We start from the raw sequence: 26486 nt of genomic DNA, 5'->3' as shown, positions 1-26486 counted from the left end.
CCTCTTCGCTGGCAATGTCTCCACATCACAAATGATGATTCACACTCTTCTTAGCAACATCACAACAGAGATCAAGAACTCGATGAGTGAGGAACTACCTGCTTACCCACAAATGTGCTTTCTTTAGGTAAAGGTTGGGACACATTGTCAGGAAGCTGGACTGCTGCTGATCTGAAGAACAGCTCTGTGTAAGCTCATAAGGCTGGCCATACTGGCTCAGACCAATGGTCCCTCTAGCCCAGCATCCTGCCTTTCAACAGTGGCCAATGCTAGGTGCCCCAGAGGGAATGAAAAGAACAGGCCAGTTATCAAGTGATCGATCCTCTGTCATCCAGTCACAGTATCTGGCAATCAGAGGCTTAAGGACACCCAGAGCATAGGGGTCAATTAGTCAAGATGGACTTATCCTCCAGGAATGTATCTAATTATTTTTTTAACCCAATTATAGTTTTGGCCTTCACAACATCCTCTGGTGACAAGTTCCACAGGTAGATTGTGTGCTGTATGAAGAAGTACTTCCATTCGTTTGTTTTAAACCTGCTGACTATTAATTTTATTGGGTGACCCCTGGTTCTTGAGTAATGTGAAGGGGTAAATAAAACTTCCTTATTCACTTTTCCACCCCATCCATGATTTTATAGACCTCTATCATATCCCCCCTTCGTCTTCTCTTTTCTAAGATGAACAGTCCCAGTTTTTTTAATCTCTCCTCCTATGGAAGCTGTTCCATACCCCAAATCATTTTTGTTGGTCTTCTCTGTACCTTTTCCATTTCTAACAACATTTTTGAGATGGGGGGACCAGAACATCATGTAGTGTTCAAGGTGTGGGCATACCATGAATTTATATTGTGGCACTGTGATATTTTCAGTCTTATTAGCTGTCCCTTTCCTAGTGGTTCCCAACATAGTTTGCTTTTTTTGACTGAGGATGCACATTAAGCGGATGTTTTCAGAGAACTATCCACAATGACTCCAAGATCTCTGTCTTGAGCAGTAACAGCTAATGTAGACCCCATCATTTCGCATGTGTAGTTGGGATTATGTTTTCCAGTTTGCATTACGTTGCATTTATCAACATTGAATTTCATCTGGCCTTTTGTTGCTCAGTTACCCAGTTTTGTGAGATTCCTTTGTAACTCTTCACTGTCAGCTTTGGACTATCTTCAGTAATTTGGTATCATCTGCAAACTTTGCCATGTTGCTGTTTCCACCTTTTTTCCAGATCATTTATGAATACATTGAACAGCACTGGTTCCAATACAGATCCCTGGCAAACATGCTACCTACCTCTCTCCATTCTGAGAGAGGTAGGTAGCATGCTAACTCCATTTGACCATTTATTCTGACCTTTTGTTTCCTATGTTTTAATCCATTACTGATCCATGAGAGGACCTACCCTCTTATCCCAGGACTGTTTAGTTTGCAAAAGAGCCTTCAGTGAGGGACTTTGTCAAAGGCTTTCTGACCATCCAAGTACACTATATTCACTGGATCACCCTTGTCCACATGTTTGTTGACTCCTTCAAATAATTCTAATAAATTGGCGAGGCATGATTCCCCTTTACAAAAGCTGTGTGGAACACAATGTGTTGAACACAATTCTGTTCTTTTCTATAGTTTCAACCAATTTGCCTGGTACTGAAGATAGACTTCCCGGCCTGTAATTGCAGGAGTGCCTCCGAAGCCTTTTTTAAAAAATTGGTGTCGCATTATTCTCTAGTCATCTATCTATCCTCTAGTCATCTGGTATAGAAGCTGATTTAAGTGCTAGGTTACATACCACAATTAGTTCTACAATTTCATATTTGGGTTCCTTCAGAACCAAAAAGTCTGTCTCTCTCACCAAGGGAAGTTGATCTAATAAAAGATATTACCTCACTCAACTTGTCTCCCTATTTTTAAGGCCATACAGATGGCTTCATTCTTCAGGGCTGTCAATGCCAGCATCTTCCACAAGCAACTCATTTTTATGTAGCTCCTCATTTCTGGGGTTTTTGCAGTATCAATGAAAATCCCATCAACCCTTTCTGTCATTAGCATTGTGACATTTTCCTCCCAATATATTAAACCAGAATAAATTATAGAAAAAAAGAAATGCGTTCTCTGTGTAGCAAACACATCATTTCATAAACCTTTGTACCTCTTACATTTAAACTGTATCTGTCAGAGCAGACTGATTACAAATATTATTGGGGGACATCAGTTATGTATTTCTCAGATCTGTCCTGCATTTTATTTTATTATTAGTTGCTGGTCCTATGTAGGGAACCGCCAAGAAGGGAAGCAACAACTCTCAATTGGAGCCAACTGCGACAGGATTGCAACTATTCAACATGAGTTCCTTCATGCACTCGGATTCTGGCATGAGCAATCACGATCCGACCGGGATGATTATGTCTCCATAATGTGGGACAGAATTCAGTCTGGTAAACCATTTTCATTTGCTTTCTTTTCACTTAAGGCAATGGAGAAGACTAATCTGTGTAACATCTCATTCAGCTACAGTAGGATTTTAAAAATTTGATTCCTTCACCTCAATTTACTTATTTTAACCAATACTCACACCAAAGAGGTAAATGTTAAGGGACATAGACCTCAATATTTATTATCATCTGTATCAAGGCATTTCCCGGAGGCCTTAATGCAGGATTGGGGCCTCAGTCTGCCAGGTGTAATACCCAGAGTAAGAGAGCACTTTGGAGCACAGTAAAATAATTGGATTCATTTATTGTAATTTACAGTGGTGCCACCCACTTCTCTAGATGCTTTTGACATTATTTAAAAAACAAACAAAAACCCAGTGCAACCAAATCAAAACCAGGAGCAAACCACGGAAAATCCCAGCAAACTACAACCCACTGATACCACCCAACCTATGGGACTCTTTTCCCATTAAAGTTTCCAACCCCCTTAAACAGTCACCTGGGTAAAAATATGAGCCATGCAGCATGTGAGTTCAACAATCTTGGACTATTATAGGCAAGGGGGGTAGAAGCTTGGTCCACAACTGAGGCCGTCTCAGGAATCTTATTGATCTCTATTTCTTCGGCTCATTGTGATCTTCTGTGTTTGTCAGGCAACATGAAGGTTATGGTATTGAATATGAACTCCATTCCTTCCTAACTCAAGAACACCTACAAAATCCAACACCGAAAGACATAATTATTAGATCAAATACATTTTATTTACGGATGATCAGCCAGGAGCTGCAGGTGCAAGAATATATTGCAGAGAATGACTTAATTTAAACTGCATCTGGTTTTTGGATTGGTATTTAATTCTTTTTTGCTGATGCTTTATCAGCAGGTAACACTGCTGTTAACATTTTTTAAATGCTAATATATTTCCAGAGACAAAGTAGGTGAGGTAGTATCTTTTATTGGACCATCCTCTGTTGGTGAGAGAGACAGAAGTTAGTCCAATACAAGATAATATCTCATTCACCTTATCTCTCTAATATCCTGGCTCCAACACAGTCACAACAACACTGCATATGTTTCTACAAAGCTAGAACATGGATGCTCTTTTTTTAGACTAATAAAATAATTTAAAAACATTTTTAAAATTTAAAAACTTCGCTTCAAACAGATGATTTTTTAAAAAAAAAGTCTAGAAAATATGTATAGGGACATGTTCTGAGGGTTAACTGAGGGTTGCTCTAAATGGTTTATTACAGGGGTGGCCAACCTGAGCCTGAGAAGGAGCCAGAATTTACCAATGTACATTGCCAATGAGCCACAGTAATACATCAGCAGCCCCCCGTCAGCTCCCCCCAACCCCCCGTTCCCAGCACCTCCCACCCACCAGCAGCCACACCGATCAGCCCCTCCCCCTCCCGATCAGCTGTTTCATGGCATGGAGGAGGCTCAGGGGTGGGGGGAAGGGGGAGGAGCGAGGGCACTGCAGGCTCAGGGGAGGGCATGGGAAGGGATGGAGTGGGGGCAGGGCCAGGGGTTGAGCAGTGAGCACCCCCCGGCACATTGGAAAGTTGGCGCCTGTAGCTCCAGCCCCGGAGTCGGTGCCCATACAAGGAGCCGCATATTAACTTCTGAAGAGCCGCATGTGGCTCCGGGGCCACAGTTCGGCCACCCCTGGTTTATTAGATTATGTACTGCTAAGTGAAATAACCAGGCACGAAACATAAGGGTACATCAAGCAGAAACAGGGTGGCATTATTACCATTGCGTAGAGCAGTACTGAGACAGTTACATGAATACTGTGTCCAGTTCTGGTGTCCACACTTCCAAAAGGATGTTGACAATTGGAATAGGCCTGGGGCAGAGCGGGTGTCGAGCACCCCCCGGGAAACTCAGAAAGTTGGCACTTCTGCTCTCTAGTGTCTAGTACCTGGGGGGGGAGGAGCTGATTGGCAGGGCTGCCGGTGGGTGCTGAGCACCCACTATTTTTTTTCCCAGGGGCCCTGCAGCCCTGGAGCACTCACGGAGTTGGCGCCTATGCTAGAGAGGAGCTGTCCCCTGGGAGCCAGGATCTTGTGGGGATCTAGGACCTTGATGCCAGCCAGGTGAAGAGCCAGCCCCAGTCATGCCTGCAACAATGTACCTAATTCCTGCCCTGCTGTGAAGCAAAGCACCATGGCCTCTCTCTACCCCAAGAATGCTATTTCCTCAGTTCACAGCAAATTACCACCATATGTTCACACAAGGCAAACTGAAAACAGAACAGACAACCTGGTGTATGCTATTGGTGCAACATACGAACTGGGAGTTACATCAAAAAGTTTTATAGTAAACCATCCAAAGTCAAAAGTTTCAATGGTCAGAAGCTGAAGCTACAAACATTTCAGGCCAGAAATAAGTTTTGTTTTTTTTTAAATGATAGTAAATAAACAACTTACCTAGGAATGTAGTGGAGTCTTCGTAACCTGAAGTCTTGAAATCAAGACTGGAGGTCCAAAAGATATGCTATAGTTTAACGAGAAGTTATGGGTTTGATGCAGGAATCGTGCGGTAAAATTCTATGGGCAGTCTTATGCAGCAGGGCAGACTAAATAATCATAGTGCTCCCTTTTGCCCTTAAAAATCTATGACTCAGTCCTAGAACTCTTAAATTACACAGGTTTTTTAATGTAAAAGCGGACTGTACACATATGTATTTTAGGTAACTTTTATAGCCTGATTGATCAATTACCTCTCCCTTCTTTTTCTTCATTAGGTAAAGAACACAATTTCAATACATACGATGATAAAACATCAAGTGCCCTGAACGTTCCTTACGATTACACTTCTGTGATGCACTATAGTAAAACGTCGTTCATGAATGGAACTGAACCAACCATAGTAACTAACATACCAGAATTCATGGATGTGATTGGGCAACGAATGGATTTCAGTGATTATGATCTCCAGAAGCTAAATCGCCTATACAACTGCAGTAAGTTTTTCAAGTTCTCTTGAATCATTGTTGCACTTCCTGTTCATTATATGGAAGAAATCAAGAAAAATTTACCCATATAGGACTCACCTAGCACAAGTAAAAGAGAAGCCAACGGTTTAGAAAAATGGATATGTTAAGAGCACCAGAAACATCAGTGCAATTAAGACAGCTAGAAATAACAGACCACTCCTCCAGGAGTCCTGCTGTGTAGAGGCAATGCAAAGCTCCTTCTGCAATTTTATTTGACCGTTAGTTAAAGAACACCTTTACTAGGCAGCTGATTTGTATTCATCCCTTGGGTGCTTGTTTTAAGACATGCTTTGCTGTACAAAGTTTTTGATTCCCCAGCAGTTGCCGTAGACACTGTAGAAAAATTGACATCTCTGCTGTCTCTATTATATCTGCACTGGCTGCACCCTTACCTCTCACAATTTGGGAGATATAGGGTGTGTGTCATCAAATTACACTGTGGGGTGTTTCTCTGAAGAAAATGTGTTTGTTTTTTTTAAAATCCCTTCTAAATCCAGTCTATATACAGTATGGTGATAGTGTGAGACCAGTACCTCTGCACATAGGCCATGTAATTCAAGAAGATGAGTGAAAACAAGGGAGGGAGAATTATAGTATATGGTTCCATTATCAAAGGGGATTAAAAATCTGTAATTGTGATTGGCTAAACCAGTTCAGATAGGTATACACTGGCATGCAGATCATAACTTTTTTGGTAACCTCACCACCACAACAAGCAAATCATGCATCAATAGACATTATGTTTATAAAAACAATTATGGTTTCAAAAAACATTTTACAATAAGTATGAACATTAAAATTCTACAAGATCCTAGTAAAAATCTCTTTGTTTGCTTAGGCCCCAGTTCAGCAACACATGTATACACATGCATAACTTTAGGCACATGAAGCACTTGAGCTCAGTGGGATGTACATATGTGCTTAAAATTAAGGGTGTCCTTACATGCTTTGTTGAATTGGGGTCATAGCTGGGTCCTCCCCTTATCTCTTGCAACTCTGACTGTTCCCCCTTTTGTAAATTGTATACAACCACTTTCTTTGTCTTTTCCGCACATTTTATTATTTCCTCACTACACATGTCCCATTCTATATCTCTTATCCTTACCTCCAGTCACATCCACTCAACGGGAGAAATCATAGGCCTATTGAAGTCAATGTGTGTTCTGCTATTGATTTCATCGGGGTCAGGATTTCAACCAGTCTCTCTCCTAGCTTAGACAGAGACCTAAATCTGGCCTGTACTTTCCCTTACAGTCTGCTTAATATTTATTATTAAACTACGTGTTGTGCATTCACTCAGTATGGTTTTAGTTTATTTTTATATGAGACAGACAAAATGTTCAAAATTTCCACGGGCTGATGCAACCATAGGTTTCAAATGCAAACAGGTTTTTGTGTTTAAAAAATTCCAGCTAAATCATGTCCTCTTTACTGGTCTTCAGTGTTACATTCAACTGATATTCCAAAATTAGTAGTCTAACCAAGTCGTCAGGGAAATATTGGTAAAACCGGTGGCCATGCCTGGGATAACTGGAGGAGATGGAGATCTGAAGGGGAAGGAGAGTCTATCATCATTTTGATTGAGTAAGGACTGGAGGATCTGGGCTATCATTTTTATGAACAACTGTCTATTGCACAATATCAGTACAACACTTAGAGATGCAGATGATTAATGGATCTCTCAGGTGCGATGGTGTCACTTGATGTTCACGATTGCTGAAAAAGAACCCAAACTTTGCATTTGTCAATCCCACTCCAGTCTGTCACAGGTAATTAAAGGCCCAATCATGTGAAGTGCTAAACACGCAACTCATGTTGACTTTGATGGGATTGGTGGATGCATAGGATTCCATAGGAGCCTAATGTCTTAGTATTCTCTCTGACACCAGCTTTGGAAGACTAGAATTCAGACGTACCACTTTCTTCCTTTTGTATCTTGCAGCCTCCTCACTAAGCTTTATGGACACATGCAGTTTTGAACTTGAAAATGTGTGCGGCATGATTCAAAGTTCAGAAGATAACAGTGACTGGCAGCATGTGTCTCAGGTTCCTGCTGGCCCACATACTGATCATACCAATATGGGAGACTGCAAAGGTAATGTAAAGGAATTCTTATCTCTTTTGAAAATGTTTTCTGCTATGGCAGAATTGTGACTTTGATCTTCTTCAGAGGGCACCTGAGGATAAATTTTTAACCAAGCAGCATAAAATTATCAGGGACACATGCCATTTTTGCTGTAGATATTTGCTGTAGGTTGAAAGTTCTAGTCTCTTTCCTCTGCTTTCTGGCCTTTGGTATAATAATAAAACAAGAGAACTACCCCAGATGTATTAACTGGCTTAAAAAAAGATTTACAAACCATGGTAATTCAGAGATATGAAAAATATTTCTGCTATAACCATAAATTCTTGTTTGTGATTAACTGCTCAGTAGTAATTTTGGAAAGGGTTGGGATTTGAGAATATATATTATTTGGGCTGGGAAAACAGTTCATTGGGAATACAAACTGATTGTTTTGAGCCTGCCAAAACAAACATCATGAGTTTTGGTTCAACAGCGTCAGCCAAAACTCCAGGCAGTATGTGCAAGCAAATAATGGGCCATCTGGAAAGGAGACATTGGGACAAACAACTTGACTAGTTTTAAGATAGAGCTTGATAGTTTATTAATGGGATTCTATGATGGGGTTGCCTGAGATAGCAGGGGACTAGACTCAGAGATCAGGAGGTCCCTTGCAGTCCTATCAGTGGTGGATTTAGAGTTAGTGGGGCCCTGTGCACAGCTTCATTTTCGGGGACCCCCCTCAGGACCCAGCAAAGAAAAAGAACATTCTCTCTTATCTCCCCCCTGTTTTTCATTCTTTTTTTCTTCATCCTCCTCCTATACTATAAGCAATGGGAAGTAAATGAAAATAAAGCGAGCTATCTTGATTGGGGCAGGGGGTTGGGATGAAGGAGGAGGTTCGGGGTTGGGCTTTGGGAGGGAATTTGGGTGCTGGGTGCGGGGTTTGGGCTGGGGCAGGGGGTTGAGGTTGGGGGGGCGGGCTCTGGGAGGAAGTTTGGGTGCTGGGTGCGGGGTTTGGGCTGGGGCAGGGGGTTGAGGTTGTGGGGGCGGGCTCTGGGAGGAAGTTTGGGTGCAGGCTCTGGGCTGGGGCAGGGGGTTGGGGTGTGGGAGGTGGTGAGGGCTCTGGGCTGGGGCAGGGGCTTTGGGTGCAGGAGGGGTGAGGGGTCGGGCTCTGGAAGGAAGTTTGGGTGCAGAGTGCAGGCTCTGGGCTGGGGCAGAGGGTTAGGATGTAGGGGGTGGGGCTTACCTCGGGCAGTGTGGCTCCCAAAGCGACTGGCACACACACACACCCCTCCGGCAGCACCTCCTAGGTGAAGGGTGGTGGGGAGGGGGGTCTCTGCAGGTGCAGTTCCCAGACAATGAGAGCTGCAGAATCAGCGCTCAGGGCACCACAGGGACATGCAGGCCGCTTCCGGGAGCGGTGTGGCACGAAGGGAGGGAGGCAGAGCAGGCAGGGAGCTGCCTTAGCCCTGCTGCTGGAACGTCTCTGCATGCCCCTTGTGGGAGGGGGGCAGTGGGTTTCCGTGGGCCACCCAGGGCGAGGGCAGTGTACGGAGCCACCTACCCCCTTGCCAAGGGTGCACAGAGACATGCCAGCAGCTGTCTGCTTCCAGGAGCAGTGTGGGGCCATGGGCCACAGCATGCAGGCAGCCTGCCTCCCTGAGCCTTGCTGCGCCGCCGGCCAGGACTCGGGGGCAAGTTGTCAGATGAGATTTGTCCTGCATTTTGGGGGCCCCCCTGTCATTGGGGTCCCCATGCCACCGAATGGTTTCATGGTAAATCCGTTCCTGAGTCCTATGTCCCTAAGTGGCTAGACCAGAAGAGCCTATGCTTTGGAACATGGATAATAAGAGACAGGCAAATGGGGAAAATAGCTAGCAAAAGAGAAAAGGAGTACTTGTAGCACCTTAGAGACTAACCAATTTATTTGAGCATAAGCTTTCGTGAGCTACAGCTCACTTCATTGAAAGCTTATGCTCAAATAAATTGGTTAGTCTCTAAGGTGCCACAAGTACTCCTTTTCTTTTTGCGAATACAGACTAAGATGGCTGCTACTCTGAAACCTAGCAAAAGAGAAAAATTCTCTTTACTCCAATACTCTATCCCCAGAGACTTTAAGGCCTTTGGGGTAGGGATCATCATTTACTACATTTATACAGGGCCTAACACAATGGGGCCTCAAGCTGGCTGAGTCCCCTAGGCATTATCAGAGTGTGATGTTAAATAATATTAATAAAAATGTAACCGGAAAAGTATGTTTTCTTTTTCTTTTGTATTTCCCATGCCCTTTTCACAGATACTGGGTACTTCATGCATTTTAACACCAGTGCTGGCAGCGTGGGAAACACAGCTACTCTGGAGAGCCGAATTCTATATCCCAAAAGAGGATTTCAGTGCTTACAATTCTATTATTACAACAGTGGTCATGAAAGTGATAAGCTGAACATCTTAGTCAGGGAGTATGCTTTAGCCAGCTCCAATAGTGCTTTAAGACTCGTTGAAAGGATACAAGGTATGAAATAAATTTGCTTTTTAAATGTGTGCCTTCTGGTTGGATATATATTCAATATGCTTAACAGACAACTGGGAGGGAAAAGCATAGTATAGTGAAGTGGCATTTTTCCTTTATCATTGTTCATCTTCTAACTGCTGTCCTCTGTAGTTTCGTTGTTTGCTTTCTTCTCTCTTGCTACTGCAGTGATTCTATTAGCTGAGGAGATATTCTGAGATGCAACCTCAGCCAGTCATTTTCCAGTAACTTAGTCAGTTACTACAACTGACTTGCACTTATCATCAGTATGGTTCTCTCACCTAACGTAGTGAAATATCCACAAGCATTCATGGTAGCTGATCTAAAATTGTAGGTAGATGTGTCTTTGGCAACATAAAAAGTTGCAGAGCAAATTAATAGTTAAGATATTAATATTACAAAAGCGGAAAAGTTGGAGTGAATCTAAAAGATTAGCCCAATGCCCTGGTCTGAGGTATCTTGTCAAATTGGAAAAAAATATTTCCAGACATTTATTTAACAGTATTTGGACTCACTTCACACAAGTATGTGAATAACATATCATAATTTGTAGTTGACATGTAGCATGATATATTCTGTGAGCTTTCAACTGTAAATAGGTTTAAGTGACTTAGTCCTGGTCTACACGGGGGGTGGGGGGGAGCGATCTAAGTTATGCAACTTCAGCTACGTGAATAACATAGCTGAAGTCGATGTACTTAGATCAACTTATCGTGGTGTTTCCACCACGATGAGTCAACTGCTGCCGCTCCCCCATCGACTCTGCCTGCACCTCTCACGGCGCTGGAATACAGGAGTCGACAGGAGAGCGCTCGGGGGTCGATTTATCGCGTCTAGTCTAGGCTAGATGCGATAAATCGATCCCCGCTGGATTGATCACTGCCCACCGATCCGGCAGGTAGTGAAGACATACCCTTATTAGACACCTAACTCCTACTGGAAATCAACAGGGTTTAGTCACTTGGGCCCTTTTGAAAAATTTACTCTATATGCTAGTTTCTTTCCTGTTTCTTTTCTCCCTCTTTTTTGAAAATATAATACACTTTTTAAAACTGATTAAAAAAAAAAAACCCTCACCAATCTCCAGGTTTACAGGACCAGTCTACAATAGTGTATTTCCCAGATAAGGACTAATTAAAATGCATTGAAATCTACAGAAGTTTTTTCATTGATTCATCGGGTTTTGGATCAGGCACAAGATCTTTTGTCATTTTTAGTAAGTCAGAGCAGATCTCATTAGAAAAAGCAAATGCATAATAATTATACATACAGTACCCAGTTATTCATATGCTCACTCTTTTAGACTGAAGAATAATAAATACTACTACTAATAAATAGACTTGTTCTCCTTTATGATGAAGGCTTGTTCTACACGTAAAAGTTAGTCAATATAGCTATGATGCCCAAGGGTGTGAAAAACACCAAACCTCCAAGGACATAGCTATGCTGATCTAACCACGCCCCCAAATCCCCTCAGTGTAGATGCAGCTATGCTGAGGAAAGAATAGTAGCTATCAATCATTTGGGGAGGCAGTATTCCCACACTAATGGAGAAAACCTGTTGATGTAGGCTGCGGCTACAGGGTTATGCCAGCATAGCTATGCTGACATGGCTATGTGGGTATAGTCTCCATAGTGTAGACATAGCCTACATCTAATTAGACCTGTTTGCTTGCAAGGTCTTCCCTGTAGCAAATATCAAGTCCTCTAAGCCTTTTTTTCCTGCGTGCTTGATTGCCCCATGAACTTCACCTGCCGGTTGCTCTGGTGTTTTTGGCATCCCTGTACACTATCAGATTCCTCTCATACAGACAGGTAGCAGGGATTCTCAGGGCCGGTGTAGACCTCAGGTTAATCTAAAGGGAACCCCTAATTCTCACTAAACCTATCCTGAGAGCAAGTTTACTCTCTCTATACTTCAGCCTACTTCTTGAAATCTGTCTCATGGATATTTGGTTGCAGGACAGGGTGGATAAGTCAATGACTTTTTAAAAAATATTTACATCAGATTTTTTTTTAATTTAAATTAAGTACAGAGGTTTTTTAAAATACAGCTATTTAAATTTGATATTGAAAACCTATATTAACCTACATTTATTATCTATTAATCATTTAAACTAAATTAAAAAAAAAACTTTAAGCAGTACACATTTGCTGCCAAGTTTTAAAGGAAGTCAAACCACTGAAATGGTGGAAGTCACTGGCTAAGCACCTGGAACCAGAGTTTGTTGACATGCTAAGCCAGATTTTGATAGCAGTAGTCTCTTCTGCAGCTGCAGAGAATATTTTCTGCATTTCAGTTTATTCAACTAGTTCAGTTCAATGATTAATTCAAAATTAAGAAACCAGTTGGCAGCCAAGAAAATAGGTGTGAGAGGATGAGATCTGCTAGTTCCAAAATCCTGGAGAACATGGTGATAGGAAATAATTTATTCAATTCACTAAATACAGATAATATTTCCTTTGCTTCATAAATCAGGTAGTTTTCAATAGAAAATGTTTGATACATTTTTTTTCCTTATGTATCTAGAATGTTTAAGGTAGTTTTATTTAATAAAACAATTAAAATACTTCTCTTGTACATTTTAATTGATTTGAATTTCCATACAAATAGAGCTTGACACAAATCACAAGTAAAAATTAATCTAGTAAACAAGAAATACATCATTCACCATTTTCTAATATAAAAATGTAAAAATTAAGAATCTGAATACGTATATATTAAGCTATATAACTGCTTAAATAAATATGTACAGATAGAGCGTATTCTCCTGGTTAGCAAAAAGAAGCACGAAATTTAATGCAAAAGTTATATTTAGTTGCTAATCAGCATGTTTTAATGGTTACCAACCAATGAGAATCAGTCTTTCTTCAGGAAAATAACTAAATGGTACAATGGCAAAACACAAATAAAATGAATATAAATCAAAGTTTCTTGCTTGCTGATTTATATCGTGATTAAAATCGGTAATTTAAATAGCTCTGATTTAAAATCAGTCCATCCTTTTCTGTTCTTTTGATATGTAACTATTTATGTGCATGGGCTGTGTTTTGGTGCTGGTAGAGGTGAGCGGTGGACTGTTTTGTTTAGGAGGGGGTTGTTACTGAGATACTAGTCCGTTTTTTGTGCACATCCAGTTATCACAACATTTGGATTAACTCACTGCCAAATTCTTTTGAAAATACATAATCAAGAACAAGAAATCTGTAAGAACAATAACTTTTTTCCACTATTAAATTCAGTAAATATTATGCATGTTAAACAACTAAACATAGGTTAGAAAATTAGAAGGAAAAAGAACGTGCTCCTGCATGTATATTTAAATTCCGTGAAAAGCAGTGTTTATAAGAGAGATATTGACACAACCTCAACTCTAGTGGAATTAATAAATTTTTGTGTAATGTTGTAACAGGTCCTGAATACTGTACAGTATTTGACTGCTCTGTTTGCCATCTTTGAAAACCCCACAATTCTTTTTCAGGTTCACCTCTGGATTATTGGCAGCTTTACCATGTTCCTTTGAACGTCACAAGTAAATTCAGGATTGTATTTGAAGGCATAAAAGGAACTGGTTCATCAAATGGTGGCCTTTCTATTGATGACATTAACCTTTCAGAAACACAGTGTCCCCATCATGTCTGGCATATAAGAAATTTCACACATCTCCTCAATACAAGTCCTGCACAAAATAAAATATACAGTCCTCCTTTTTACTCTAGTAAAGGATATGCTTTTCAGGTTGGCTTGTATGTGAATGGTACCAGTAGCAACCCATTTAACTTAGCAATATATTTGCACTTAATCTCTGGAGTAAATGATGATCATCTGCAGTGGCCTTGTGAATGGCAACAAGCTACTATGATGCTGTTGGATCAAAATCCTGATATTCGTCAACGCATGTCAAATCAAAGAAGTGTAACAACAGATCTATCTGTATTAACAGGTTAGTTAAAAACTGATGACTACACTACATTACATTAGTAGGGAATTTGGTGCAATGGCAGGAAGCAGTGACATTGGGGAATTGTATATCCCAGAGCAGGATAATAGGGTTGAGCAGGGGCCTTGGGTGGCATCCTTTATATAGAGAGCGGTGACCAGCTATTACGCATGATTTAATACAAGACAAGAGTGCCATCATTAACCCGAGCCCATGATGAAGGGAGCATTGGTGTCAAACCTAGTCTTCAAGTGGACAAAGAACAATAATTCAAATTCAATAACCTGCAGCTGGAGGGGGTGAGAGGGAAGAGAAGAGAAGAAATGGCAATAGCTCACAGTCATTTTAAAAGGAGAAAATTCAATGAAAAGGTAAAGACTGAAAACAGAAGAGAGTAAGAATTTCTATGGGGAGGTAAATTATAGGATTTTATTTTAATGTACATTGGCTATAGGCCTGAGACACTTTCTATATATTAGTGTAGTAAGAATTTTGCTACAAAAGACAACTACCAGTATCACAATCTTTAAGTTCTTGCTTTGCATGGAAACACAACTAGCTGTGTGGATTCCCAGACTTTAGTAACGCTAGGGTCTGAAAAGCATTAAAAATTGTCTAAAAGTCACAATATTTTTTTTTTAAGTACAAATATTCTGTGATGCACACACACATTAAACTCCCTAACGTGGAAAGTATGTGAGATAAATACTCTAGAATGACAGGATGGGATCCCCTTTTAATAAATTAAAACAACACTACACAAGATTTCCTGTTGATAGTCATCTTCTTGCCCTATACATTCTGGTCCTTGCCACTTAGTTCTGTTTTACCCTACACACCTGGGCATAGTGCTCAGCCCCCTTGGTTCTCTGCACCCATGCACCTGCCACTCACTTTCCTTCTTTTTACACTTGGTCATTCGTATCCTGCTGACATCTCCAGTCCCTGAGGGCAGCTCTTGATTCTTCTCCTTCTAGGTAGTGGAAGCCCCTAGTACAGACAGCAAAGCTGGCTCATTGTCTGTGTTACCAGCTACTTTCACAGGTGTTTGATCTCTGCTTTGCAGTGTCAAGCTGGCATATCTGGAGGAGGAGCCGGCAACTTATGACCAGCTAGTTCTCCACAGACTACCAGCAAATGCTTCACTTTGAGAACCACCACACTAGTGCATTTTAAAAACTAATCCCGTGTTACCAATTTTTCTTCCAACTTTCTTCCAAAAAATATTTTTTGGATGACACACAGAATAGGCCTCATGTTCCATCCCAAGATAAAAATCTATTTAACAAGCCACCAGAAGACTTTCTTGATAATAGTCTCCAGCGAGACACATCACACTTGAGTTGATTCTCAGGACCGGGAAGTGTGGAGGGGAGAGAGACAGTAATTTATATAATCGTACAACCAATATAACTCCTTATCTGAGTTTTGAGTAACTTCCTGTTTAAATATTCAGGACACACACATACACGCATTTTTTTCCACCCTTGCAGATTCCTCATCTTATTTTTGGGACAGGCCAGACAAAGTAGGATCGCCTGCTAATTTCGCTAATGGGACTCAATTCATGAGAGGGCCAGGACGTGGAACTAGTGCATTTCTAACTCATGAAAGGCTTAGAAGCCTCAACTTCATCAAAGAAGATGGTGTTTACATTCTTTTAACAATGGAAGGTATGTAAGCATTGATGGTAGCTATATAAAGTAACTCTTTATAATGCAGTAAGCATGCAGTATGATGTTTTTAGTACTACATAAGGCTCCACTCCTATAAACATATATTCACATGATTAATTTTATGCATGAGTAGTCCTGGGAGTCAGTGGGCCTACTCATGTTTAAAGTTAATCATGTGCTTGACTGAAAGTATGGATAGATATAGTCACTGTATAATCATCTCAACCTAGTTCATTAGTGGGTTAGAAATCTAATTATACACTATGTGATGCTGTTCCTATACAAAATTTCTTCGCTAGACCACTTCTGGTCTCTTGACTGTTTCTGAATATAAACTGCAAAACATGGCAGAGGAATTTCATGCTGCTGAAAGGTGAAAATACCAGTTATTTATTTATAACAGCTGAAAATTGCTTAGGATGTGTCACAGCCAGTATATTATTGCTATTTACTTTTAGAATTCATCAGTAGTGCAAACTTGTGGGTGTTATGTATTCTCATTTTAATGTAGGGAAATGTTGTGTCCATTTGCAGAAAATCAGAGCGCTTCAAAAAACAGGGTAATGGAAAAGTCTTATAGCTGGTCAACTAAAAATTAGTACGGCATGAAAACCACATGCTCTTCTTTTCCCCTTTAGATATCTCACATCTGATATCAACTGAACCAAACTTTACAAATGCCATCTCCACAGCAACCACCATTCCCACAGCAGTACCTGTGACAGCAACTCTAAATTTCTGTGCAAACGGTGGTATCTCCATTGTAGTCGATGAAAAACCAGTGTGCAGGTAACTAACTTACTTCAATCCCAAGATTAATTTTGTGATCAGAAAAAAAACCGTGGAGTAGAGTTTAATCATTTAAGAAAATAAATTAAACTTGTTACCCTCAGAGAAGACTGGCTGGTTTTAATACAGCAAATGTCTAACATCACAAATCCTGACTAAATCTGTGACCAGTTACAGCTTTTCCCAGTCTCAGTCTTTCCCTATTTTAAAGTATTCTGTTTTTAATCTATATTTATTTTTAATGGCTTTGTTAATATGTTATCATAGTTGAGGATTACCTCATCCTAAACTGAGGGTTAAATATTAATGGAGATGAAACAGAAGTTAAATGTAATCTCAAGGGAATTTATATTTTTGAAAGAAGAAGTCAACCCATGTATTGTTACATGCATTCTGAACAGTTTTTTCAGAAATATCAGGTGGTCCTGATTATGGCTCTGAATTTCAAAAGTGTAACAGCTTGCCTTTGAAACTAAAGGAGACAGGAAGTTTGATGACTAAACTAGGTTTTTGCCTTCAAGGAAGTGTATAGCAGCATTTATGGAATTTATTATAGCTAAGCAAGGTGGATTCATTTACATATGCAATCTGATTGGTTAACATTGTTCCAGATCTCAGTATCATCATCCTTTCAATTGGTTAGTAGTATAGCAATGTCATGCCAGAGCATGCACACCTTGGGACTGCTGGGAGGCAGAATTCTGAAGGCCAAGTGCATCAAGCTTTTAATTTAAGCCCTGATCATGCAAAATCTCATTGAAGCCAATACACCTTATGTGAGCTTATAGTTTCTATGCAAGTGGATCCTTTTCTAGAAATGTGGCCATAATTTAATAGACAGGGAGTTTAAAGGGGCCAGACAGCCACAAACTGCAGCCTATAGGGCTGCCAGGCTTATAGATTAGAAGAAAAGTGGCAGTTGTATTGTAAATTTACAGTAATATCTTTCAATAAAAACCTCAGGAACACCTGCTCCATGTGCCATAACTTATATCTCCTGGGGACAATAGCAGTCCTGGCTAAGGAAAAGGAATCATAGAATATCAGGGTTGGAAGGGACTTCAGGAGGTCATCTAGTCCAACCCCCTGCTCAAAGCAGGACCGATCCCCAATTAAATCATCCCAGCCAGGGCTTTGTCAAGCCTGACCTTAAAAACTTCTAAGGAAGGAGATTCCACCACCTCCCTAGGTAACGCATTCCAGTGTTTCACCACCCTCCTAGTGAAAAAGTTTTTCCTAATATCCAACCTAAATCTCCCCCACTGCAAATTGAGACCATTACTCCTTGTCCTGTCATCCTCTACCACTGAGAATAGTCTAGATCCATCCTCTTTGGAACCACCTTTCAGGTAGTTGAAAGCGGCTATCAAATCCCCCCTCATTCTTCTCTTCTGTAGACTAAACAATCCCAGTTCCCTCAGCTTCTCCTAATAAGGCATGTGTTCCAGTCCCCTAATCATTTTTGTTGCCCTCCGCTGGACTCTCTCCAATTTTTCCAGATCCTTCTTGTAGTGTGGGGCCCAAAACTGGACACAATACTCCAGATGAGGCCTCACCAATGTCGAATAGAGAGGAACGATCACATCCCTTGATCTGCTGGCAATGCCCCTACTTATACATCCCAAAATGCCATTGGCCTTCTTGGCAACAAGGGCACACTGTTGACTCATATCCAGCTTCTCGTCCACTGTAACCCCTAGGTCCTTTTCCGCAGAACTGCTGCCTAGCCATTCGGTCCCTAGTCTGTAGCGGTGCATTGGATTCTTCCGTCCTAAGTGCAGGACTCTGCACTTGTCCTTGTTGAACCTCATCAGATTTCTTTTGGCCCAATCCTCCAATTTGTCTAAGTCCCTCTGTATCCTATCCCTACCCTCCAGCGTATCTACCACTTATCCCAGTTTAGTGTCGTCTGCAAACTTGCTGAGGGTGCAATCCACACCATCCTCCAGTAGTAGTTCTTTAGAACAGAAGACCATTTCTACTTTTTGGTGCGATGGTCCAGCTCTGTTTAAGTCATACCAATTTCTTTTGGAGTTGCCCCAGCATAAGGAAAATCCCCAGGTGGCAGCCCTACACCAACATCCCGCCCAGCTACTGGGTGAGGAAGCCTGGCCAAGGAAAGGGGACATAACTGAAGCATCTTCAGTTGGGCCATCCACAGAATTGGGGTACAACAGGGGTGAAGCTACCTTTGCTTCCTCAGCCCCAGCTCCTGTGCCAAACGCTACTAGGTCAGACCTGAGAATTTGGTCCATAGTTCCTGTCCTGATGGTCTTCCAGTTTAAAAATTGACAGATGAGCTTAATTGATAATGAGGGAGAGAGGAAGAGGTGGGGGTGCAGAAGAAGAGGGTTGCTAGAACATGCTAATTGAGTTCTTTTGAATTGTAAGGATAGCGTAAGGCACTAGGTGGTTGGTTGAGCTGCTTTTGTTGATAACCTTCTGCTCCCATCCACACACTTTTTTGAAGTGATTGGCTGAAGGAAACAGAAGTGCAACAGAGAGGAGATGAGCATGGCAGGTGGGCAGAATTGCAGCAGGTCAGTACAATGAATTAACCGTAACACAGGCAAGCCGCATAACAGCTCTGTTGATAGTAGCACCAGTTTCCAGGAGTAGAAAATTAATTTTGTATTACCTGGAATGTCATCAGTTCAAGGGGGAAAAGAAGAGCTAATCAGCAGCCAGAGGGGGGAAGAGGTCCAAGGACACTAAATTCTCCTCATAGGTTGTGCCTTTTCAGTGGTGGGGTTTTTTTTTAGAGGGACATATACAACCAAGTCAACTGCTAAAGTAATCAGAATGATCAACCAGTCTGGCCTTTAGACTTTCCCTAGAAGGCTGTCAACTAGAGTGGCTCCATCTGGAACACGATAGCAAAGGGAAACAGCAGCAAGGTGGCAGCTCTCTGTGTATATACAGATGGGAATACCCCATAGAGCAACTTTAATTCAGAGTTAGATTGCATCATGAAGGTTTAGTGTATACTAATAACGAACCTACAATTTACAGAACTGTATCTTTCTTTAATTTTTGTTAGATGTCGAATAGGTGTTGCTCTTATTTTATAGATGTCCAGCAGGTAATGACTGGTGGTATATGGGAGAAAAGTGTGAGAAGAGAGGCTCAACTAAAGAAAATATTATAATAGCTGTTTCCTCAACAATGGCTGTATTTGTCATTATGCTCCTTGTCACTATTATAAGCACATGTTGCATGAAGAAGAAATACCACCAAAAAATGATAAAAAACAAAGAAGCTTGGATTTTAGAAAACGTAAGTATTGTCTTTTTAGTTAAAAGATTCAGGTATTTTCTAAACAAGGCTTTTTCGCAAAATAATTGTGTGCTGAGTAGGTGATATAGTTGAACTTAAATGAACAAGAGCTGAACAAATGTCAGGGGGAAAAGAAGATATCCAGGACACTCTGGCTTGATACTTAAAAAAGATCAAATAAAAAGCCTGTAACTTACAGTATACACCATTTTATTAGCTACAAGAAAATGTTTTTCAGATATCCACTGTTAAAGCTTTACATCCCTGTATAAAGTAGCAATTAAAGTTAACCTAAAAAGTGAAGGAAAATGCACTGAGTCATGATGGGTGAAATCCTGACCTCACTGAAGTTAATGGAGGTTTTGCTCCTGACTTCGCAGAAGCCAGGATTATATATTATACACACGCATCTCTCTCACTGTTTGTAAACCCGATTTCCAACTGGTAACTGACCTCATCTGCTCTGTCCTCAGTCATTCCCAGACTTAAAACATCTGATCTGCTACTGCATTTTCCACTATTTTTATTATTTTATTTCATCTTAAAACATGTGGGTTACTGCACAGGATGACAAGCATCTCTGCCCAATGGCCATTCCTTTTGCAAATACAAGTTTTTTGATATAATACGTTAAAATAATAAAATAAAAATTAACACTAAAGAAGAGAGCAGGTTAAAACTGTTTTAAAAACCAGAATCACCAAATCAGGTGGCCTTCACTGTGTCTTGAATAACACAGGATCTCTGGCAGTCTTCGAGGCAGGGAGTTGTACATATGTAAACTGAGAAAACTCTTTCTTCCAATCTGATCAAGATGAAACCTCAAAATACAGCAAGGATGAACTGGCTAATCCCAACATCCATAGCAAGGCACAGGCGTACTCTGTAAATATAGAGAACAGCAATAATGTAGTACATGTCTTCCAACAGGATACTGACAAAGATTCACTTTCCCCTAAAATTTCTGTCTCTTACCTCGTCTTGATCTGCACTCAAATTATACTGTTTAATGTTGTTCCTGAAAATTGTTGTTTGTGTTTCTAGAGTCATTCAAGTTTTGGCATTTCCTTTAGTTATAAGATGCATTTTCTTCATTTAACAGAATCAACATCTGAGACATAAAATGAATGAAATCTGAGACATAAAAACCAATGACCAAGGGATCAGTGTTCGAAGTCACCTGGATGTCTCAACCACACAATTATTTTACAGTTATCGTTCATCTTAGTCATTCTGCTAAAATCTGTTAAGAATGAAAAATAAAGCATCATCTTAGATAAAGTCTGTGTACTATGACAAGACCAATAAAGTGCCTGAAATTGGTAGGCTTAAGGCTTCTACTCATTGCACGTGGAAATGTGTCATGGTGTGAGATATCTGACATTTGCTTTAAATCTCCCTGAACATGGAGAAGATACACAGAACAAAGAGAGACTAGATTTTTTAAAATCTGTTGAAGTCTCACCAGGCAGCCTAGATTATCCATTTTACCAAGACGACAATTAGACACTGTCTCATTGGGCTGCTGGCACCTCAGCTTGGCATACAAATCCAAGTAAACATGTACACCTGCTAAATGCTCCTGATGCATTTTCATGAACTGATTCATGAGACGTTGCTGGCAGCTGCATATTTTTATTGTACAAAACATTCAAAACAAGACTAGCTTCAAAGACCTGAGTACATGACAGTAGCTAAGCACTAAATGATAAATACAACATTATCCGACACCATGACTTGACTGTCTTTTTGCATCTTGTCCAAGAGACACCACACTTCCTTAGATTTGAAAGGTTGATTATTTCCACTGTTTATAGAGTGAACAAGCTGAGGAACAGGGATATATTGTGAGCAAGTTGCTCTGAATGCTTTCAGAAGAGCTGCTTTAACCTCTTTACATCTGGCAAAAGTGAGAACAGTTTTAAGGAAAAAGGACAGACTTTTTAAAACACTCAAGTTCCAGTGTACTTGTTTCACAGAAAACACATCTCTATCTTTCCAACCAGAGTGTTAATGATGGCGCGTATTAGTGATAATATCACCTGTAATTTTTTAAATAAATTTTAAACACTGACATGCTCAGACAATTACTGTTATTTAGCATATTCACTATCGCTCTTGGAATATGTTTGTATTTAATTTGTTTGAGATTGAAATTGTCTTTCATATGTCCTTCAGCAATAGATATTCTTCATTTTACTCTGCGAGTTACCTGCATCCTACACAAGGCTGTTATTTATTTTTATTATTGCAAATATACATCGTATGTCAGGAAACAGGATGTTCTAGAAAAGTGTTTATGCTACATTTCACATCATTTGAAATTTCTTATATTTATTTATATTACCGTAGCACCTAGGAGCCATAGTCATGGATCAGGACCCCAATGTGCTACGCGGTGTACAATCACAGAACATGATTAAACTCCTTGGGGTAGGGACAATCTCAATATAAGGCAAGAGTCAGATGGATACAGAGACACAGGGAAGTTCAATAAAACAATATTGGTAATAGTCAGTGCAACACAGCACATCAGACACAAGACCTAGTATTGCTAACTAAATTATTTATATGACTCCCACCATAGTAGTATCTGGGCACCTCACAATCTCAGTGTATCCTCACAACCCCTCAAGGTAGGAAAGTATTATCCCCATTTTATAGATATGAAACTGAGGCAAAGAGAGATGAACAGACTAAAACAAGGTCACACAGGAAGACTTTGGTAGAAGAGGATCTGAACCTTGGTCATTCCAGTTCCAGGCTAGCACTCTAGCTATTAGGCCATCCTTCATCTCTGGGCCTTATCAAGTTGAGCACGAGAAATTAGTGATCTACTGTATTATGTAGATTTGTATGTACAGTGCCCAGAGGTGTAACTTTCTACAAAGAACGTGCCAAGAGATTTTGCAGATCTGTAGGCAATTCACCAGTACATATTTCACATTTATTTTAGATACCAAGTACTTGAAAAAAGTATTTATATAATAGCAAATACAACTTGATTAGTAAAATTTTTCAGTTTTCAAATTTTTCCAAAAATCATAATCCAAAAATTTTCATTTCTTTAGATTTTTTTGTGTGTAAAATAGTTACCATTTTCCCATCAGATCTGTGATCAAGGCATTTTAACAACATTGTCTAACATTGCATAAATATTTTTAAAGCATTTTTAGCTGTTTTCTATTAGCCTTTGTTGGAGCTGAAGACTACAGAGAACAGTCAGGCAAAACTAATAAGGGTGATTAGAGGCAATAAGCAGTGTGGATTAAAAATATATATCTGTATCATACTGTATCTGGCTTGAAATAACTTCCTTGTCTGAGGCACCTCACTGATCAATTTGCATGTAAGTAGTCAAAAACGCCCCATCTCTTAAAATAAGGAGACAGATTTGCGTGGATTTATGCAACAGCAGACACACAAAAAAGTCTTATGATTTTGTATGTTTCAACTAGCTCTGGCTAAAAATATTTAAGAATGGAATGTTGTAAACAATCAGCCTTTCATAATTTTAAACAAACTACAAGACGTAGGACTTCAGATATAATATTTTTTTGAGTCAGAAGCGTATCAAATTTATTCTTAAGAGGCCTGTAAATAAATGTGCCACCTGAACTCTAACATGACTAGCTCTATCATTAGAGCGAGAAAGCTTAAGGTATATAGTACTCCACTGACTAAGGCCCAAATTCAATCAAACACTTAATCATACACTAAGTCCCGCTGGCCTCAAATAGCAATCGATGAAGACTGCATAAAATTAGGAGACTAAAGGTGGTTTTTTATGGGGAGGGATAACCATCAGAACACACCAGAGCTTAACCAACTGTTGTGATACTATTTTTCTATACAAATAGGGTGGGGAATTAAAAATACATATCTGGGTTGGGTGATAAAGTGCTGCATTTTGGGAATGTCTTCACTGTCAACAGGAACTTACCTTGAAGTTCTAATCTGACGGGATGAAGCTGAATTGCAATATGACCATTTCTAGTAAAACCAGCACTGAAGATATATCAAGATCTGGTCTTATATAGTCTTCCCAAAGACCTGACTCACATTGTCTCAAAATGAAAATTTCCCTACAGAGGTTCCATCACGTTTAGTGAAACATTTTAACTTTTTAGATGAGCTAAAACAAATCTTGGAAGGAAGGAGGTGAACACATTTCAAGTTGTTAATTAATATTTTGTCAATAAACACACATCAAGATATCAGAGGGGTAGCCATGTTAGTCTGGATCTATAAAAGCGGCAAAGAGTCCTGTGGCACCTTACAGACTAACAGACGTATTGGAGCATAAGCTTTCATGGGTGAATACCCACTTCGTCAGATGCATGTATTCGCCCACAAAAGCTTATGCTCCAATATGTCTGTTAGTCTATAAGGTGCCACAGGACTCTGAGACATCAAGGTGTTACAGTTAATGTACAGCTTAAGCCCTATATGGAGTAAACTAGACATCCCACTCCAGCTCATGAGTTTAAAAAAGGAAGAAAACCACCGGGTATATTTTATTAAGATTATTACATACTTGGCTGGGTACATAGGTGCTAGAACTAGAGGTGCTGGGAGTGCTGCAGCACCCCCGGGCTTGGAATGGGTTTCCATTATGTACAGGGTTTACAGTTTGGTTCAGTGGCTCTCAGCACCCCCACCGTACAAATTGTTCCAGCTCCCCCGGCTGGGTACGATCTTTACTGGTGAAAAAGTAGGAGTCCTGAAGTGCTTTCAGTTCATGACTTTTCTTATGTCTGGAGCTCTTCCTTCAAGAGAACATTAAAAAAAAATTCACCTGCTCCACAGAAGCTAGGGTTTTTTGTTGCTGTTTGTTTTGGTTTTACTTGATGCCATATTGACTAAGCGCTTCTTGGCTTGACCCCTTATCCTCGTTCTCTTCATTTACTTTTCTTTTTTTTTTCTGGTTCCCCAAGACCTTTAAGATAATTTTAAAATTTCTAGTAATTCCATCAAATTTCTAAACTAAAAGTTAATTGTATTAGAATACTACAGCTTCACCTTCTTGAAGGAAGCAACTTGAACCAACTCCAATGCCATTTCAGCATCTTGAAGGTCTATTGTCCTGCTCATTGTGGCTTTTGTGTGAGCAGCTGATACAGCCAGAGTTGACTGGGTTAACTGGCATTGTCTAAATGTAAGTAAACATATACAATTCAGATAGCTACTATCTAGCACTATGTTTCAACCAAGCCCTTTCAGCATGTACAGTTTAAGAGACTTGTACACTCATTCCAAGGGGACAATGTACTGAAGCAGATTTCATTCTTGTGTGTGCAAAGCAAGAGGTTAACATTCAGGATGTGTCTACAATTGGAGTTGGAGGTGTGATTCCCAGTTTGAGGAGACATACTCGTGCCAGCTCACATCCAGCTAGTGTACTAAAAATAGCCAGGCACCCACAGTGGTGCAGGCAGAAGTTTGCGCTCGCCACACAAAGAACGTCCGCATGGAGTCCAGTCTGGACAGGTTTGTACTCTGGGCCGCTAGCCCCTCCCGCCGTTGCCCACACTACTGCAGCTACAATACTTTTTAGTGTGCGAGCTCAATGAGAGCCAACACGAGTATGTCTTCTGGAGCTGGGCCTCACACGCCCAGCTCTGAGTGCAGACATACCCTTGGAGCCAAATTCAGGTCCATAAAAATTTTACCTGCTTACTCTAGAAGTCTCTGGGCCAAATTCAGCAGTTACATAAACAGGGCTGTAAGTGACCCAGTTTTCTGAACATCCTACACACACTGTGTAAGGAATCATTCTTCTTTGAGTAGTGTCCCTATGGGTGCGCCACTGGAGGTGTGCTTGCGTTCCTGTGCTGATGATCGGAGCACTTCAGTAACAGCATCCATTAGGCCCGCACATGAGCTGTCTCTCCTCGTGCCCTGCCATGAGGCTAGCCAGCATGCACAGGCTAACCCCCCTCAGTTCCTTCTCAACCGCCCCTGGCTGGATTAGCAGTCCGTTTGTGACCATTATTTCATTAACATTTCTATAGTTAGTTATTCTCCCCAGTCTTTGTGTAAGGGGACTGTTGCCCCCTTACTAACATTCAGTGGGGTGTTTTGGTTGGCTAGCTCCCAGTACTCAAAGGGGGAAGGGTTGATGGGGAATCAGGACCCTGAGACTGACAGTGCCCAGGTACAATGGGGAGAGGCCAGTGCTCCAGGTCAGCCTGAATGACAGGGCGAGCAGGCTAATCAGGGAGTCAGGAGGCCAGGGAGGTCCCGTCCTCCGTGTGAGCTGGATTTGCCTGGGTCAGACAGAGTGGGGCTGAGCTAAGGAGAAGGCAGGGGTCCAAGCTGAGCTGGGGAGCAGAGCTGTGCCAGATCCAGAGGGACCAGAAAAGCAGCCCAGAGAGAGCAGACCCTGTCCTGGGAGCAGAGCTGCAGTCCCAGAGCTAGAGGCACAGCCCATAGAGAGCTGCAGCAACCAGAGCCAGAGGGGCCAGAAAAGCAGCCCAGGAAGCAGGTCAGTGCTGGGAGCAGAGTCACAGGAGCAGCCTGCAGAGCAGACCTGTGCTGGGAGCAGAGCTGTAGCAACCAGAGCTAGAGGGGCCAAAGAAGCAGCCCAGGGAGCTGGAGGCAGAGCAGCAGCAGCAGTGCAGAGACAGAGTGGTGGAGCTGGGGCTGGAGCAGTCCGGAGCTGGGTGCAGTGAGCAGCTGGGGAGAGCGAGGGGGACCCTGGGCAGCGGGCCCAGCACAGGGAGATGCCTCAGCCAAGAGGCTCTGCAGGCCAGGCTTGGATCGTAACCCCGACAGGGCGGG

The 26486-nt window shown here is 41.1% G+C and overlaps 1 protein-coding gene across 8 annotated transcripts in view; it reads left to right on the top strand.

Annotated features, from left to right (window-relative positions):
- Window positions 1-21026, top strand: part of LOC102938685 (E3 ubiquitin-protein ligase RNF138) — a 63755-nt gene extending 42729 nt beyond the window's left edge. For all 8 annotated transcript variants that reach the window (XM_037892694.2, XM_037892695.2, XM_043539678.1 and 5 more), the window contains 9 exons: window positions 2250-2428; window positions 5175-5393; window positions 7369-7521; window positions 9788-10003; window positions 13504-13965; window positions 15456-15635; window positions 16277-16427; window positions 19499-19703; window positions 20806-21026. In XM_037892694.2, the coding sequence (XP_037748622.1) occupies window positions 2250-2428; window positions 5175-5393; window positions 7369-7521; window positions 9788-10003; window positions 13504-13965; window positions 15456-15635; window positions 16277-16427; window positions 19499-19703; window positions 20806-20841 (1801 nt within the window). In that variant the 3' untranslated portion in view covers window positions 20842-21026. The remainder of the gene's footprint in view (window positions 1-2249; window positions 2429-5174; window positions 5394-7368; window positions 7522-9787; window positions 10004-13503; window positions 13966-15455; window positions 15636-16276; window positions 16428-19498; window positions 19704-20805) is intronic.
- Window positions 21027-26486: the final 5460 nt, after the last annotated feature.

This window comes from Chelonia mydas, chromosome 2 (assembly GCF_015237465.2).
Source record: "Chelonia mydas isolate rCheMyd1 chromosome 2, rCheMyd1.pri.v2, whole genome shotgun sequence".
In the NCBI taxonomy this organism is placed as follows: Eukaryota; Metazoa; Chordata; order Testudines; family Cheloniidae; genus Chelonia; species Chelonia mydas.
This window is presented reverse-complemented; position numbering and strand designations above follow the sequence as displayed.